Below are 17848 nucleotides of genomic sequence, written 5' to 3' on the forward strand. Positions count from 1 at the left end.
AACAATAATAAATCTTCTCCATTGATTCTAGACTCGAATTGCAGACTGGCGGGAAGGGGCACTTAATGGAAACTACCTTAAACGAAAACTTCAGGATGCAGCAGAACAACTAAAACAGTATGAAATAAACGCCACTCCTAAAGGCTGGTCCTGCCACTGGGACAGGTACGCACTCTTCTCCCCTTTTCACCTTTCACCTTTGACATCTCAGACATGATTTGTGATCACCACCATCTGACGACATGACAGCCTGTCTGGAGACTGTGAGCAGCTACAGTTAGCGGTGCTGGGCAGGCAAAGCACCACAAGCACAGAGTTTGGCCAGCCACACATTGGAGATACAAAAAGCAATGTTTATGTTCCATGTAACGGATTTTTTTCCAAGATTGGACGAAGCCGGTTTTTACTCTCCAGAGTGTTGCACGGAGTAGGGCGGGCTTGGGGGTTAAGCGCATGCGAGAGCTCTGTGCGCTTTACAGGACCTCTGGAAGCAACTACTCCTGATTAACCTCGGTGAAGTTAAGGAAAACTTCGTGACTGAAGATGTGAATGAAGAACAAGATTACTATCCTCTGCCAGCAGGTCAGATGAAAACATTTCTTTTTATATTTGGCTTTTCTTGATTTTTTTTTCATTATTTGAAATCTTTGCTCTTTTATTTTTCAGCTCCCAGATCCTCTCCCTCTCTTTAGCTTTCACTGTGTTTGATATCAAGAATATGAAATGTGAATTCCACGGTCCAAGAGGGGAAGAGTCACCTTTCACAAACTTCGTTGTTCTCTTCTTTGGAAGGGAAATTAGTGTTCTAGGCGATTGAATCCCTTCATTAATGAAACTTGGAACCCTGTTATGCATTGGCAAAAAAACAAAACAGATGTTTTCTAAGTCATGTGTTGGAGAGGAGGGCTCAGGGCTGTATTCACAGAGCTGCTGGCACTGCAAATAGCTTTGAATTATCCTGGGTTCTTCATCCTCAATTGTCAAAGCTCTTTGTTGCCTTTGTGAATAGCAGTCCCTAAGAAGAGGTTCGTCCCTGTGAGAGCAGACTGCTTGTCCTGGGACAGGACCAGATGGAAGTGTCTTTGTAGGAGAATGGATTTTAAAACATGTGTTTTCTTTCTTGTAATTTAGGGATCATAGACGATATTTCTATGTAAACGAACAGTCGGGCGAGTCTCAGTGGGAATTCCCAGATGGTGAGGAGGAGGAAGAAAGCCAAGCTCAAGAAAATAGAGACCTGACTCTTCCTAAATCAGCTTTGAAAGACAAAAGTGGCACTGATTCAAATCCTACAGAATCCTCTGAAAATTCCACAGGTGGGCTAGTTTACTCAGTACTAGTTGGACAACAATGATTTTAGAGAAAAAGACATGGGATTTTTATTTTTTTTTGTCAGTTGTGGGGCTTGAACTCTGGGCTTGGGCACTGTCCCTGTGCTCTTTAGCTCAAGGCGAGCACTCTACCACTTGAGCCACAGTGCCACTTCCAATTTTCTAGTGGTTTATTGGAGACAAGTGTCTCACAGACTTTCCTGCCCAGACTGGTTTTGAACCATGATCCTCAGGTCTCAGCCTCCTGAGTAGCTAGGATTACAGGCATGAGCCACCGGCCCCTGGCTTAGACATGAGATTTTTATATTAGAATACAATTATTTACTTATTTGTGTATTTTTGTTGGTTGTGGGACTTGAACTCAGGACCTGGGCACTGTACCTGATCTCTTTTGCTCAAGGCCAGTGCTCTACAGGTTTTGAGTGGTTAACTGGAGATAGGATTCTCAGGGACATTTTTCTGTTCATGCTGGCTTCGAACCACAATTCACAGATCTTAGCCTCCTGAGTAAGTAGAATTACAGGTGTGAGCCACCAGCACCCAGATCAAAGGCAATTAATTTATATCATTAGGTAAGCTACTTTAAAAAGTGTAGCTGGGCACTACACTTTTTTTTTTTTTTTTTGACCAGTCCTGACACTTGAACTTGGGGCCTGGGCACTGTCCCTGAGCTGCTTCTGCTTAAGGCTGCTGCTCTACCACTTGAGCCAGAGCTCTACTTCCAGCCTTTTCTGAGTAGTTTATTGGAGATAAGAGTCTCACAGACTTCCCTGTTCAGTCTGGTCTCAAACCACAATCATCAGATCCCACCCTCCTTAGTAGTTATTATAAAAGACATCAGCCACCTGTACCCAGGTGGCACTACACTTTTTCATGTTTTATGCATCATTGTAAAAATTTTTAAATAGAATATTTACTTAGGCATTCTATCATGTCTTTGAAAAGGCTGTGAATCTCCAAAAACAAGAATGGTAAAGATAAGGGACTAGCCATTTTGAACTGGCAATATCTGTTTGGTGACTTTTTTTTTTTTTACATCATTGTAGAACATTTAGTCTGTTGATATAATGTTATCTCTCCATTGTAGTCTTTTAATTATTTTTATTTTATAAAGGTGATGTACCATACAGGTTACAATTACGTAAGTTTGGTAAAGAGTACATTTCCTTTTGGGGAGACAATGTAATATTGGTACAAATTAAAATGATAGAAGAAATATTGTGAAACTTGCACTGATTTCAGAGAAGGAAAATAGTTTATGATTAAAAATAAACAATCCGCTGGGCACTGGTGGCACCTATAACGCGAGGCTGAAATCTGAGGATTGCTGTTCAAAGCTAGGGTATGAGACTGTTATCTCCAATTACCCGCCAAAACATCATATTCTAGTATAAAGCAATTAGATAATAGGGTGACATTAAGGTGCCCTTACCCTTAGAGGAATACATGCTTTTTTTTTTTTAAATAGGGCTTTCATAGGTCTTGTTACTCTCAGAATTTAAATATCTTTTTAGAAGATTTGCTAGTCATTTTGTGAAAGAAGTCTTTTCCAAATTTCAATTTTCTTAGATAAATTTAATGAAGCATGGGCTTGACAGTGCTTAGCAACCTTTTGTTCTTAAACTTATAATTTGCATGATGATGTATGATTGAGATCCCAGTACTTGAAAGGCTGAGGCTGGAGAATCAAAAGGTTGAAGCTATCCTGGGCTACATAGAAAATCCCTGTATAGCTGGGCACTGGTGGTTCACACCTGAAATCCTAGCTACTTGGGAGGCTGAGATCTGAGTTCAGAGCCAACCCAGGCAGGAAAGTCTTGAGACTTTTTTTTTTTTTAGCTTTTTTAATGTTTGGGTTTTTTTTTTATTGTAAAAATAGTGTACAGAAGGGTTACAGTTACTCCTCCTTTCTCTTTCCCCTACCTTCCCCAACTTCCCCCCCTCTAGCACGCCTCCCCCCCCCCCAAGACTTTGATTTCCAATTAACCACCAGAAAACCAGGAAGTGGCACTGTGGCTTGAGTGGTAGAGCGCTCAGATTGAGCTGAAGAGCTCAGGGACCGCACTGGAGTTTAAACCCCACAACTGAGGTGGCAGGGTGGGGGGCAGGGGTGACGGACGACTCCTGTATAAGGCAGTAAATACAGCATGGCAGTGGTGGCTCACCCTAGCTACCGAGGAGGCTAAGATCTATGAATTGTGGTTTGAAGCCAGCATGGACAGAAAAATCCCCATGAGACTCCTATCTCCAGTTAACCAATCAAAACCTGGGAGTAGAGTTGTAGCTCAAAGTGGTAGAGCACTAGCCTTAAGCAAAAGAGCTCAGGGATAACATCCAGGCTCTGAGCTCAAGCCTCACAACAAACAAGAAAAAATACTTGGTACTCTGGGTCCCAGTAAAATCTGGTAATATAACATGATTTTGTTAACGTCTTTAAATAGCCTGGATAAAATAGCACCTTAAAAACTCCTTAAAATTTCTTTGATAATTTTAGAAAATAGCAATAGTAGTTTACTACTTTGTTTCAAAAGTGTAGTATAATTTCTCAAGTTACAGGATATTTCAACTTACCTTTTCATGCAGACATTTTCTAGAAATGGTGGTATGTCTGATAATAGGTTGGGTTTTTTTCCCCTCTGCTATTTGCCATTTAACAAATAATGAACTACAGATGATAGTTATGGAAGAGTATTGGTCATGATTCTAAGTAGAGTATTCCATTCATTCCTGTCTACTGTCTTATGTCCTTTGTTCATGTCCTGAAATTGAATACTTAGTTACAAACTCCTAAGAGTGTACACAGACTGTTTTTTTTTAAAATACAGATCAAGTGCCATTCTTTTCTGATAACAACAAAACAGGATATCTTGAGAGGCCCTGGAACATGATAAACATGATCTAAATAAAATCCAAATCTTACCCTTTGTACATAGTAGATCATGCCTTGTAATCCTAGCTACTTCAAAGGCTGAGATCTGAGGATCACGGTTCAAAATCAGCTCAGGCAAGAAAGGCTGTAAAACTGTTTATCTCCATTTAACCACCAGAAAACTGGAAGTGGTGCTTTGGCTCAAAGTGGTAGAGCATTAGCCTTGCACAAAAGAGCTCAGGGATAGTACCCGGGCCCTGAGTTCAAGCCCCACGACTCACAAGAAGAAAAAAAAAATCTAGATTTTTTACAAGGTCTATGAGATTTTAAAACAATATCAGTCACTTCAAAACCTACAAAGTCATATAATATGTATATGTTCTTTGTTGACTCAGTAGTAACTAAAGTCACCATTGAGGAAGGAAAATTGGGAGCTAGTGGTATATAGCACAGTGTTAAACCTTGTGCTTAGCATGTATGAGGTCTCTGGTTTATAACCCCCCCAAAACCACAAAAAAGAAAGGAAAAAGAATTACTCTTGGATCAACCTTGACATTTTGAGATTTCATTTATTTCTTGATTCAGTGTTTGAATTGAACATCTTATAGTCTATAAAGATAAGACAATAATGGATTTTTAGGGGGCTTATATCACAGAGACTAACTTAAACTATTTTTTTCATCTCTGTGGAACTATATTTGTATAATCTCTTTCTTTGAATTATTAAAACTGACCTCTTAAGTAGTCATTTCTCTTGATAGTTAAATAAAGGAAGGCTGCCTATAACAGCACCAAGGCGGGGAAAGTCCTAAAATAAAAATAGTATCGGAAGTGGCACTGTGGCTCAAGCAGTAGAGCGCTTGGCTTGAGCTGTAAGAGCTGAGGGACAGCGCCCAGGCTCAGAGTGCAAGCCCCACGACCGACAAAAAAAAAAAAATAGTATCACCAATCAATTCTCTTTAAGCTTGTAGAATTCTAATACATAAGTAAAAGCTCTTTGTGTTACTTAAATCTCCTTGGACATCAGAATGTTCTTTTACATGGTAAATTTCACCCAACAGGTTAAATTTAGGAATGAAGATTGTAATGGACAATCATATAGCATATTTTTCATCAACTTTGACCTTAAGCTAAAAGAAATCAGTGTTTAAGCTACAACTTTTGGCCAAGCACTGGTGGTTCACAACTATAATCCTAACCACTGAGAAGGCTGAAGTCTGAGGATAACAATTTGAAGCTAGCCCAGGCAGAAGAGTTCTGCCTGTGAGACTTTTATCTTTTTACTCCAGTTGATCAGCAAAAAGCCTAAAGTGGAGGTGGCTCAGTTTGTAGACAAAGTCTAACCTTGGCTAGGAACCCTACTTTATATAATAGTACATCAAAATTACATCTAAATTAAGGTAATAAACATTGAAGATTAATAATCATTTAAGACTAAACTTCCTTCTCCTGGTTCAAGTGGTAGAGCACCAACCTTGAGCAAAAATGCCAAGCAAGAACACAAGGCCCTAAGTTCAAGCCACAGTACTGGCTTAAGGCATTTATATTGTGAATTAACTTAGTTTGGGATCAGGTATTCTAAAAATGCTCCTTAACATGTGGCCAAATGTATCAAGAGTAGTGTAGTCTCATTGGTTTATACAAGATGTAATTAAGGGATTGGAAGCACAGTTCAGTTGGTAGAGCCTTTGCCCATGAGTGAAAGTGGCAGGTACCAAGTTTGAGTCAGTCTTAGACCTAAAAAAATTCAGTTAATTCTGGTTAGTTCTCTGCAGGTTGTGAACTGTGTTACTAACTTTGAACATCTTGCATTTCCTTGAATTTCTCTGAATAGCAGTGTATTTTCATCATAAATGTATTGGTGTGATAGGATACCTAAGTTGAAAATCCTGTCAGTACCAATGCCGGGCGCTAGTGGCTCACGCCTGTAATCCTAGCTACTCAGGAGGCTGAGATCTGAGGATCGCGATTCAAAGCCAGCCCGGGCAGGAGAGACCGTGAGACTCCTATCTCCAATAAACCACCAGAAAACCGGAAGTGGCGCTGTAGCTCAAGTGGTAGAGCGCTCGCCTTGAGCTGAAGAGCTGAGGGACAGCGCCCAGGCCCAGAGTTCAAGCCCCACACCAACCCAAAAAAAAAATAATAATAAAAGAAAATCCTGTCAGTATTATCTGACATAGTTACTATGGCTAGTTTAGTAAGAGGACATTTAATCTTTAAATAATTGTTATTAATCTTTGGTGTTTATTATCTTAATTTTGATGTAGTTTTGATGTATTGTTATAAGTAGGGTTCCTTCCCAAGGTCAGAGTTGGTCTATAAACTGATAGATAAATTAATAATACTTATTGCCAAACATAAAACATTAGTCACATGGAGTCTTGTACCTGGAAAACTGTATTCGTGTCTTCTAGTAATTCCAGTGCCCTTTTTCTTAGTAGTAAAGGCATATTTCAAAGTAAATATGGAAACAATATGAGTCAACTTCATAAATCTAACTCTGGCCTGGCCTTAAAGCTGTGTGATCTAGAGTAAGTCAGTTCCTGCCTGGGTTTCATTACCTTTGAAATGAGGAAGTTAAACTAGATAATTTCTCATGTCTCTTCTACTCCTAAATTCTATGATTTTTAGGGAGAAAAGCCCCTCAACATTGCTGGGATATATATCTAATGTCCCATATATTGTGAAACTTCCCTATTGACGATAAAGAGGGATGGGGAAGGCTACAAGTAAGTATATCCTATTTTCTCTAATCTTTACAAAAGCTTTTCCCAGCAGAGAAATTATAGTAATGGTGCCTTTCACAAAATTGGAGGAAAGCTTATTCTGCAGATTTTGAGTTCGAATTTTTTAAACTTCATCAGTGGTGATTTCAAATCCTTCTCATACTCAAATCCTTCCCTCCCTCCCCCCAAGCTTCTGTCACTCACAAGGTGCTAAGAGCTGAGGGTTGATGAGCCATAAAGCCAGCCTCTTTCCTCCTAATTAACCAGCAAAATACTAGACTGGAGGTATGGCTTAAGTGGTAGAGTACCAGCCATGAGCAAAAAAGCTAATACAGCCCAAAAGAGGATTTTTAAATTAATATTTTTGAGTTAGTACTAGGGCTTGGATTTTCAGGGCCTTCCACTTTGGGACGGGCACTGGACCACTTGAGTCACTCTGCTAACCCATCTTCAAATATCTTTTTTTCAAAAATCTCATTTATTTTGAAAACATCTTCTCCTAAATTTTTCCTTTATCATTATAAGAAAAAAATCTGTTACCCTTTTGCCTTCACTTCTAGTTACCGTGATTAGCAAATGAATGTAATTTTCAGATATTTGAAGTTGTGACAAGGTCAACAGGTAACTCCTTGCAAATGGAATTTTAGAAATAGTAACGTAGATTGTTTGGTGTAGCAACACATTGCAATCCCAGTACTTGAGAAGCATACGCTGTAGATGGAGTTTGAAACCAACCCTGTGTTACATAGTAAGACACTGACTTAACCTAGTAACCCAGATAGTCAAAATGGGAAGAATTTTTATGGGAATTTTAAATGGATACTATGTCATTTCTACTCACCAAAAAACAAGTAGAATCACTATTACAAATGGATGTGATTCACTTCTGAGACATGAAATGATTCCAGGGAATTGCAAACTGAATGTTTGAAATAAAGTATTCTTATCTATGGCTGTACTGCCCTATCATCAAAAATAGAAATTTCCAAACCACAAATTCAGATAACCAGATTTCCCACTGAGATAAATTGATAGTCTTTGGATCCTTAAATGTGGACCCAAAGAAGAGAGTAGTATTTTAGAGCTGGGAAAAATGCTGTGTGTTATAAATTAAACTCTTCCATGGTGTCATTTTCCAACTAGTTTATTGTTTAAATAGCATCAGTGTGGAGTAGTTGCTATGGGCTAGATTTTTGCTAGTCACTCCTTTTGAAACTTACTATTCACGTTGTCTTAAGTTAATACTGATGTTTGTTTCGATGGTCAATTGACTATTGCTTTGAAGATTACAGTGCTTTTGTTTTGCTTTTTCCCTGACTCCTGTCTGTTTTCATAGGTTCTCTTTGTAAAGAATCCTTTCCTGGTCAAGTTTCCTCTTCATCACTCATGCCACTTACTCCATTCTGGACCCTCCTTCAGTCAAATGTGCCAGTACTTCAACCTCCATTACCCTTGGAAATGCCACCACCCCCACCTCCACCCCCAGAATCCCCTCCTCCCCCACCACCCCCACCTCCTCCTGCAGAAGATGGTGAGATCCAGGAGGTAGAAATGGAGGATGAGGGAAGTGAGGAACCTCCTGCCCCAGGAACAGAAGAGGATACTCCTCTGAAACCTTCCACACAAACCACAGTTGTAACTAGCCAGGTAATTAATTCCTGTGGAATTATGAATAGTTATGGTAACGAGTTTGACTGGTGACATTTTACTTTAGAATAATATGTTTAACCAGAGCTATCAGCCACTGATCACATTGTTTGTCTTTCAGAGTTCAGTTGATTCTACCATCTCTAGTTCTCCTTCTACTAAAGCAATAAAGAGGAAAGCCTCAGAAATTAGTACTGCAGTGGTTCAAAGATCAGCTACCATTGGTAGTTCTCCAGTGCTCTATAGCCAATCAGCTCTTACCACAGGTAAGCAAGATTAAAATGTACTTTTTTCTATGTATCATTTGTTTCCAGAACTAGATTCTGTTTTTTGTTTTAAAGATCATTAAGACTGTTGATAGGGGTTTATTCTGTTATTAAAAATCACTAAGGAAGAAATGTACTCGTTATCTTGCCCATGTAATGGTGACCCCTCTGTACGGTATTTTCACAATTAAAAAAAAAAATCAATGTTAAGGGGCTGGGAAGGTGGCTCAGTGGTAGAGCGCTTGCCTCGCATGCATGAGGCCCCGAGTTTGATTCCTCAGTATACCACATAAGCAGAAAAAGCTGGAAGTGGCACTATGGCTCCACTGGTAGAGCGCTAGCCTTGAGCTGAAGAGCTAAGGGACAGCACCCAGGCCCAGAGTTCAGGCCCCACAACCAACCAAAAAAAAAAAAAAATCACTGTTAAAGCAGTTTGGCAAGAGCCAGGTTCTGGTGGCTCATGGCCTGTAATCTCAATCAGAAGGCTGAGATCTGAGTGACATGGTTCAAAGCTAGCCCAGGCAGGAAAGTCTATGAGAATCTTCTTGCCAGTTAATCACCAGAAAGCCAGGAGTGGAGCTGTAGCTCAACAAAACTCAGGGATGACACCAAGGCCCAGAGTTCAAACTTCAGAAAAGTGTGGGATGGTGAATTTTGGCAAATATCTTTGCAAATTGTTTCCTGTGAATTTATCTAATGAGTGATTTTGATGCTTAAGTTCCTTAGTATGAAAATATTCAGAAATTAATATTCTGCTTTTAGTAAATATGGTTATATTTTCTATTTTTTAGAAAAAGGCATATTGAAAAGATTTTAATTGTTCTAGCCCCCAATTCCTCTGTCCTCCTCCTTGGTTCTGTCTTGTTAGTGCCCTTTTGTAAAATTTTCCTTTGTTTCCTGTGTTAGGTCACCCTGCCACAGGGATTGGACATCAGGCTACAGGGATTGGATCCCAGGCAATGTCAGTTAGCCATCCAGCTGCAGGAATGAGTCATCAGGCCAGAGGATTGAACCTGCAGTCAAATTACCTTGGACTAGCAGCAGCATCTACAATTATGACCTATGCTGAATGTTCTGTCCCAATTGGAGTAACTACTCCGTCCTTACCGTCAGTCCAGGCCCGGGGTACTGTGCCAGCCACTGCCATTATAGAACCACCACCTCCTCCTCCTCCTCCTCCCCCTCCAACACCTCCACCACCACCACCAGCTCCCAAAGTGCCACCACCAGAGAAGGTGAAAAAAGGAAAGAAAGATAAGGTGAATCTCTTAAGGTGTTTTGTATTTAAAAAGGTTTTTGGGGTTTGAGGCATGACTCAGTTGGTAGAGCACTAGCCAATGAGCAAAAGCATCAGGTACAGAGTTTGAGGCAGGAGGTATGACTCAAGTGGTAGAGTACCTGTCTAGTAAATGTGAGCTCCTGACTTCAAATCCTAGTACTGCCAAGTAAAGAAAATAATAATACATTTGTATTGTGCATTTACCACCTCTGTTTAATTGTAAGCAAAACAGAAGAATGCCAATTAAGCAGTTACTCCTTTATCCTCTTCTGCATCCCCTGGGAAACACCAATCTGCTTTGTGTTTCTGGCTTCCTTTATTTACTGTTTTCACAGTTCATGCACTTAACTGTATGTCAGTATTTTATTTGGGCAGTTTTGGATTTTGAACTCAAGACCTGCTAGCCCTCAAAATAGGGATACTGAGGTTTGATTGCCCAACTCTTTGATGTACATAGCCAAGTATCCAGCACCAGTTATTTGAAGAGACCATACTTTCCTCATTGAACAATTCTGTCATCCTTATCGAAATGTTTGGGTTTGTTTCTGGACTTTGGATTTTATTCCATTGACCTACATGCTGATCCTTGTTAATACTACTGTTTGGATTCTGTAGTTGGTTTTTTTTGTTTGTTTGTTTCAGTCAGGTTTGAACTCCACATGGGCACTGTCCCTGAGCTCTTCGGCTCAAGCCTAGTGCTCTACCACTTGAGCCACAGTGCCGCTTCCGGCTTTTTCTGTTTATGTGGTGCTGAGGAATCGAAACCAGGGCTTCATGCATGCGAGGCAAGCACTCTACCACTGAGTCACCTTCCCAGCCCTAAACTTTAAAATTTTGAGCAAAGTAAAAACCTCTCACTGAAGTTGCAAACCTTGTCCATTATACCTATGTTCATGAAAATGTTTCAGGTTTCCAAGCCAAGTATAGAGCATTTTGTCTGTAACGGCTTCCATTTCAAGAATATGACTACTCTAAGCTGGGCACTGGTGGTTCATGCCTGTAATTCTAGTCACTCAGGATGCTGAGATCACAGGATCACAGTTCAAAGCCAGCCCAGGCAAGAAAGTCTTTGAGATTCTTATCTCCAATTAATCACCTGAAAACCGGAAGTGGTACTGTGGCTAAAAGCAGCAGAGTGCTAGCCTTGCACAAAACAACTCAGGGACAGTGCCTAGGCCCCAAGTTCAAGCCCCATGACTGACAGGAAAATAAACAACTTTTCAGTATGTTAGGCAAAAACAGTGATTCACACCGTTAATCTCAGCACTTAGAAGGCTAAGGGAGTAGTTTAGATTTTGAAGCAACTCTAGGCTACATAATAAAACCCTATGTAAAACAAAATCGGTTTTTCCATTTAAAGTCAGACAAAGGTCTTATCTCCAAGGTGGAGGGCCCTATTCCTATTTTATATATTAAGATTTCTTCTGACTTTAACTTTTGTTATAGACAAAAAAGAGTAAAACAAAAATGCCATCTTTGGTAAAGAAGTGGCAGAGCATCCAGCGTGAGTTGGATGAAGAAGAGAACTCAAGTTCTAGTGAAGAGGATCGGGAATCTACTGCACAGAAGCGAATTGAAGAGTGGAAACAGCAACAGCTGGTCAGGTAAAAGCCAACCCATCACATTACAGGCTTGTAGTGGTAGTTGTCATCTTAGAGCAGTCATATTCTTTTTTTTCCTTTTTTTTTTTTGGAGCCACAATACCACTTCCAGTTTTCTGGTAGTTAATTGGAGATAAGAGTCTCAAGGAGCCAGGCGCCAGTGGCTCACGCCTGTAATCCTAGCTACTGAGGAGGCTGAGATCTGAGGATCACAGTTCAAAGCCAGCCCAGGCAGGAAAGTCCGTGAAACTCTTATCTCCAATAAACCACCAGAAAACCAGAAGTGGCACTGTGGCTCAAGCGATAGAACGCTCGCCTTGAGCTGAAGAGTGCAGGGACAGTGCCCGAGCCCAAAGTTCAAGCCCCTCGACCGACCAAAAAAGAAAAGAAAAGAATCTCAAGGACTTTCCTGCCCAGGCTGGCTTTGAACCACAATCCTCAAATCTCAGCCTACTGAATAGCTAGGATTACAGGTTTAAGCCACGTGTCACTGAGTAAGAGCAGGCATATTCTTGAAATGGCAGTCCATAACAGACAAAATGCTCTATACTTGGCTTAGAAACCTGAAACATTTTCATGAACATAAGTATAATAGACAAGGTTTGCAGCTTCAATTAGTTGAATTTGTTCAAAATTTTAAAGTTTGGTTCTTTTCCTTCTAGTAAAGTAATATATATATATATTGTTTTTACAGTGGCATGGCAGAAAGGAATGCTAACTTTGAAGCCCTTCCTGAGGACTGGCGAGCAAGACTGAAAAGGAGGAAAATGGCTCCAAACACATAGTGGTTTTTTTGTATTTTTTTTAAATTTAGTTTTGTGTTGTCTTAACCAGTTTTACTGTTGTCAAATAAATTATAAGTGTTACTGAGGAGAGCCTTTCTTGGGCCAGGAGCATATGTTCACAAAGTTGTCCATTCATGAAATGTAATTTTTCTGTTTGCTGAAGGTGAGGTGATTAGAATTGCTCTAATGTGGCTACTTTTATTCTCACAGGCAGTCTTAACATGTTAGTATCAATCTTGAAAAATATGTAGCTTGTGAGCATGGCATTTCAGTAGGGGACTTGACAAAAAGTGAAGGATTTTCCTGCCTATTAGATCTTAATTGAATTCCCATTTGACACACTTCATTAACTTCCACTCCAGAACAAGTTCAATTAAGAAGGCAACTTTTTATTCTACTCTGCTTGGATCTCTCTTTGACCTCTTTAGTCTGCCCAGAGATGTTGAGGTCTGTCTGATGGCCAGCCTTAGAAGTAAATCTTTTCTCATAAGTTCCAGGATTTGACACACTAGGTAGCATATTTAAATTTTAAGTACAGGCAGGAATAGCAGCCATGGGCGTTCATACCTTTATTTTGAAATTTTTCCCTTGTGAAAAATATGTGACAGTGTAACAGTAGCCGCTCTATGTATTATGTTTCCATTGTTCTTGCATATTCTAAAATTTACCTTCCTTCTGTGTGTGAATGTATTTTCCATAAAATTCCAGTATTTAGAAAATAGTTCATTGTCTGTACTATCACAATCAGGTAAAGTCACTTTAAACTGAAGAAAAGCAAATTTGTGTTCAAAGCTATTTGTATTTCTCCAGATTCTGACCTTGTAAATATGTATATATGCACTAATAAAAGTCTTTTTATACTCCTGATTGGTTATCCTATTCCTCGTTAAACTGTTATTCCACAATTATGTAACCAGGACTTATTTTACTCAATTCTTAATTGCTGTTTTCTATTCAAATGTGGTGCAAGGTATGCACAACTGAACAAACATTCATGAAGAAGCTAGCAGTATCTTGGGGGTGGGGGGATGTAGAAAAATAGGCCTCTAGCACCAGATGGTGCTCAGTTTCTGGAGCTTATACCCTATTTATAAAATTTGACCTACTTAAGTCCTGGAAATGATGTAATGTGGTTAACATTCTGAAAAATATAAAGGTGCTTTAAAGGCTTTTTTCTTCTTACGTATACAAAGGTGATTATAAAAGTAATGTATACTTAATAGTTGTATATAATTGACCAAAGACATTAGTTTAAATCTTATATCCACATATTCCTATGCATATAATTAAATTTTTTTAACCTGGTCATTGTCATGTATGATAGTGTGTTGAATTTTTGTTTACCATAGTGAATATTGGGATACCTGTTTTGTATATAAAATTCTTTTGTTACTTGCTTAGAGTAAATTTATGCAAATAAATAAGGTTATCAACTAGCAAAGCTTTTGTCCTGACTGGGGAGTTTTCCAGACTGGGATATATCTGACTAGGCTACTTAGTTAATTAAAAGTGAAAGAGGCTAATGAGTAAACTACAGCCCAAAAGCTGCGGGCGCAGAGGCTCTTGCCTGTGTGTAGGTACTCCTGTGGATGGGTTCTGGGGATCACATTCCAAGTTAGCTCCAGAGGACACGGCTTCCAAAAATCCCACAGGTATTGGTGTGGCTCAAGTGGTTAGGGTCATGCCTTGAGCACACAGCCAAGCGGGAACCCGAGGCCCAGAGTTCTAGCCCGGGTAGCGCCACACACAAGCTGACAGGCAGTGAGCCACTTGGAAGATCCGATGAAGACCCAACACTATGCCCAGATGAGTGGGGTAGTGGTTGCCATAAGAGCAAACTAACTTCCGACGCCTGACCCAGCTCCGGGGGGCGGGGCTTGGCTGTTGGGCAGCCCCGCCCCCCTGCTTCCGGCTCCTGGTTGCCAGGAAACCCAGGCCGGCGCCCAAAGCGGTGTAGGTGAGTTGGACTGGCAGGGTTCACGTCCGGTACCCCGCGGGCCTTCCACCTCGCCCGGCGACACTCTCCTCCCCCGCATCCCCGCCCCCGCTTGGGTCCCGCCAGGCCCCGCGGGCTCAGAACTTCATTCCGTTTCAGGGCCCACCTGGTCCCCTGCCATCTTCAGCGTCTTGGAGGCCGCCCCACCCCCATTTCCTTCCCGCGGCGAGAGCGAAGCATGGGGCCAGCCAGGGGCCTGGCGCCTGGGGAAGGCTGGGCGGGAAGACCGGCCGCGCCCTCTGACCCCTCAGGTGTGCCCCCCCCCGCCCCGGGGTGCGTGCTGGGAACCACCGTGTGGGCCCCCCTCCTCCGGGGTGCTCCAATGGGTGGGCGGGGAGGTGCGGGAAGAGGGCACCGGCAGGGCTTCACACTTGCTCCCGGGATTGACTTGCAGCTTCTCGCATGTGAGCAGCTGCCCTGGTGGAAACTAGGCAGCCTAGGTGCGGTGACTCCAGACGGCCCTCCGCGTATCATGCAGCAGGAACATGTTCCCAGCACTGGAAACTGACCTAAAGCAGGAGGTGGGTACACACTCACCCCAGAACTCCACAGAAACCCAGTTCCCCCTGGAGACCTTGGTCCCTGAGATGGGATCGTTCACAGGGATCTCAGTGTGTTTGTTTACAGAAGGCCTCCAGTAGTACACTGTCACATACGACTTAGCTCGGCACTTTTTGTTAAGAATTCAGCTTCGGGGCTTGGAAGGTGGCTGAGTGGTAGAGTGCTTGCCTTGCATGCATGAGGCCCTGGGTTCCATTCCTCGGCACCACATAAGCAGAAAAAGCTAGAAGTGTCACTGTGGCTCAAGTGGTAGAGCGCTAACCTTGATCTGAAGAGCTGAGGGACAGGCGCCCAGGCCCAGAGTTCAAACCCTACAACCGACCCCCCCCCACACACAAACACACACACACACACACACACACACCCACCCACACACACACACAAAAAAAAAACAAAATATTCAGCATCCTTTGAAAGGACTTTTGTGATTGAGATGAACTTTTCTTTCACAGACTCATCCTGATCCCTATGATGACTTCATGCACCATCACCTCCAATATTATGGCTATTTTAAAGGTAAGAGCTCATTCAATTTTCTTTTTTTTTTCCCTTTCATTCTTGTTTTTGTGCCGTACTGGGCTTGCACTCAGGGCTTCTTGCTCTCACTTGGCTTTTCACTTTACCACTTGAGCCACACCTCTGCTTCCAGTTTGTGTATTTTTTTTGGGGGGGGGAAGGGGGTTGCTAGTTAATTGGAGACAAGAGTCTTCCAGATTTGCCTACTGGGCCGACTTAGTCACCTCAGATTTCAGCCTTAGTAGCTAGGATTACAGAGGAGCCACTGATGCCTAGCACCATGTCTTAATTACTACTTGACATTAAAATAGCTTTTAGTTTGTTTCTTTTTGAGGACAAGTTCTTGCTATATAGCAGGCTGGCCTCAACCTCAAGATCCTCCTGCCTTGAACTCCCAAGCGCTGGATTACAGGGGTGCCACCATGCTTGACTTAATTTTTTATTTAAAAAAATTATTGGACCCCCTTGTGCAGTCTTTTACTTTTTCTTTTCTTTTCTTTTGTCAGACCTGTGACTTGAACTCAGGGCCTGGGCACTGTCCCTGAGCTTCTTTTGCCCAATACTAGCACTGTTACCACTTGAGCCACAGAGCCACTTCTGGCTTTTTCCCTTTATGTGGTACTGAGGAATTGAACCCAGGGGTGGGTTTCATGCATGCTAGGCAAAGCACTCTACCACTAAGCTACCTTCCCAGCCTCATGCAGTCCTTTAAAGTTAGAAAATTAAAAAACAAAACTATTGGGATTACACTGGATCTGTAAATCAAATTTCAAAAAAAATGATACTGGCCGGGCGCTGGTGGCTCACGCCTGTAATCCTAGCTACTCAAGAGGCTGAGATCTGAGGATCGTGGTTCAAAGCCAGCCCGGGCAGGAAAGACCATGAGACTCCTATCTCCAATAAACCACCAGAAAACTGGAAGTGGCGCTGTAGCTCAAGTGATAGAGCGCTCGCCTTGAGCTGAATAGCTGAGGGACAGCGCCCAGGCCCAGAGTTCAAGCCCCACGACCAACAACAACAAAAAAAAGATATTGTTTTTAATTGAGTCATTTATAGCGTAGTCTCCATTTACATAGGCCTTCTTTAATGTCTCTTAATAAAAGTTTAGTTTTATTTCATAGTACTTTATATTTTTTAACATCATAAAAATTGATTTCTAATTTTATACTGATTACAGAAATTAGACTGACGGTTTGTTTGGTGGTGGTGGTGTGTGTGTGTGTCTGTGTCTGTGTGTCTGTGTCTGTGTGTGTTTTAAAACAGGCCTCATTCTTTCTGTGGTTCAGGATGTCCTGGAACTTGCTATATACTCCTATCTGGCCTTAAGTTCAGGATCCTCCTGCCTTTATTTGTCTTTATTTAGTTCTAGTAATCAAGACAGGGCCCGTGCATGCTAGGCAAGCCCTCTATCATTACGGTACAACCCCAGCCCTTGGCCTTTTGAGACAGGATCTTGCTATGTAATTCAAGTCAGCCTCAAACTCAAGATCCTGCTGCTTCCACCTCCTGGTTGCCATCCTGCCCAACTTAGTATTAATTTTATTTTCAGTAACCTTGTTCAACATTCTTATTATTTCATTTTCTATAATTCATTGAAAACTATTTTCAGTTGGCCAGAATCAGCAAGTACCCCCAGGACAAAATGGATTCTGCCCTCAGTACAGTACTTCTGTTCTGATACCTGCTTTCATTTCGGGTTGGCTCCCATAGCAGCTCTTACAGCCATTGGTTCTTTCTGTCTTCCAAGCCCTTTTTCATTTTATTATGTCATTCTGCTTCTCAGGTCTCCTCTTCAAAGCCAAGGATTGTTGTATATGCCTACAATATCAGTATTTAGGAGATTAAGGGAGCAGGATCACACATTTGAAACTAACCTAGGGAAAGTCAGTGAGACCTCGCCTCTGAATGAATGAATGAATGAATGAATGGAAAATTATTGAGCTGAGGATATGGTTCATGTGATAGAATACTTGAACCCTCATTGGATTCCCAGTTCATCAAAGAAAACTCAAAAATTAAAAAAAAGCATCATCAAATCTCTTCTTCACTCTTGCTTCCTTGGTTGTAAAATGGGAGTAATTTGTGTAAGCCAGAACGTAATAACTATTTGAAAAATCAAAATAATGGCTGGTACTAGAAGGTCATGCCTATAATCCGAGATATTCAAGAGACTTAGGAGGGCTGGGAAGGTGGCTCAGTGGTAGAGCGCTTGCCTTGCATGCATGAGGCCCTGGGTTCGATTCCTCAGCACCACATAAGCAGAAAAAGCTG

At 41.5% G+C, this 17848-nt stretch overlaps 2 protein-coding genes across 2 annotated transcripts in view; both read left to right on the top strand.

The window, feature by feature from the left end:
* Positions 1-13940, top strand: part of Fnbp4 (formin binding protein 4) — a 43432-nt gene extending 29492 nt beyond the window's left edge. The window contains exons 7-13 of the mRNA XM_013029954.1: positions 32-165; positions 1132-1316; positions 8263-8573; positions 8695-8839; positions 9746-10098; positions 11565-11722; positions 12414-13940. Coding sequence (XP_012885408.1) covers positions 32-165; positions 1132-1316; positions 8263-8573; positions 8695-8839; positions 9746-10098; positions 11565-11722; positions 12414-12504 — 1377 coding nt within the window. The 3' untranslated portion in view covers positions 12505-13940. The remainder of the gene's footprint in view (positions 1-31; positions 166-1131; positions 1317-8262; positions 8574-8694; positions 8840-9745; positions 10099-11564; positions 11723-12413) is intronic.
* A 1045-nt stretch (positions 13941-14985) lies between these two features.
* Positions 14986-17848, top strand: part of Agbl2 (ATP/GTP binding protein-like 2) — a 34970-nt gene continuing 32107 nt past the window's right edge. The window contains exons 1-2 of the mRNA XM_013029980.1: positions 14986-15021; positions 15514-15577. Of these exons, the coding sequence (XP_012885434.1) occupies positions 14986-15021; positions 15514-15577 (100 nt within the window). The remainder of the gene's footprint in view (positions 15022-15513; positions 15578-17848) is intronic.

The sequence above is a fragment of the Dipodomys ordii genome, unplaced genomic scaffold, assembly GCF_000151885.1.
Source record: "Dipodomys ordii isolate 6190 unplaced genomic scaffold, Dord_2.0 Scaffold125, whole genome shotgun sequence".
Classification (NCBI taxonomy): domain Eukaryota; kingdom Metazoa; phylum Chordata; class Mammalia; order Rodentia; family Heteromyidae; genus Dipodomys; species Dipodomys ordii.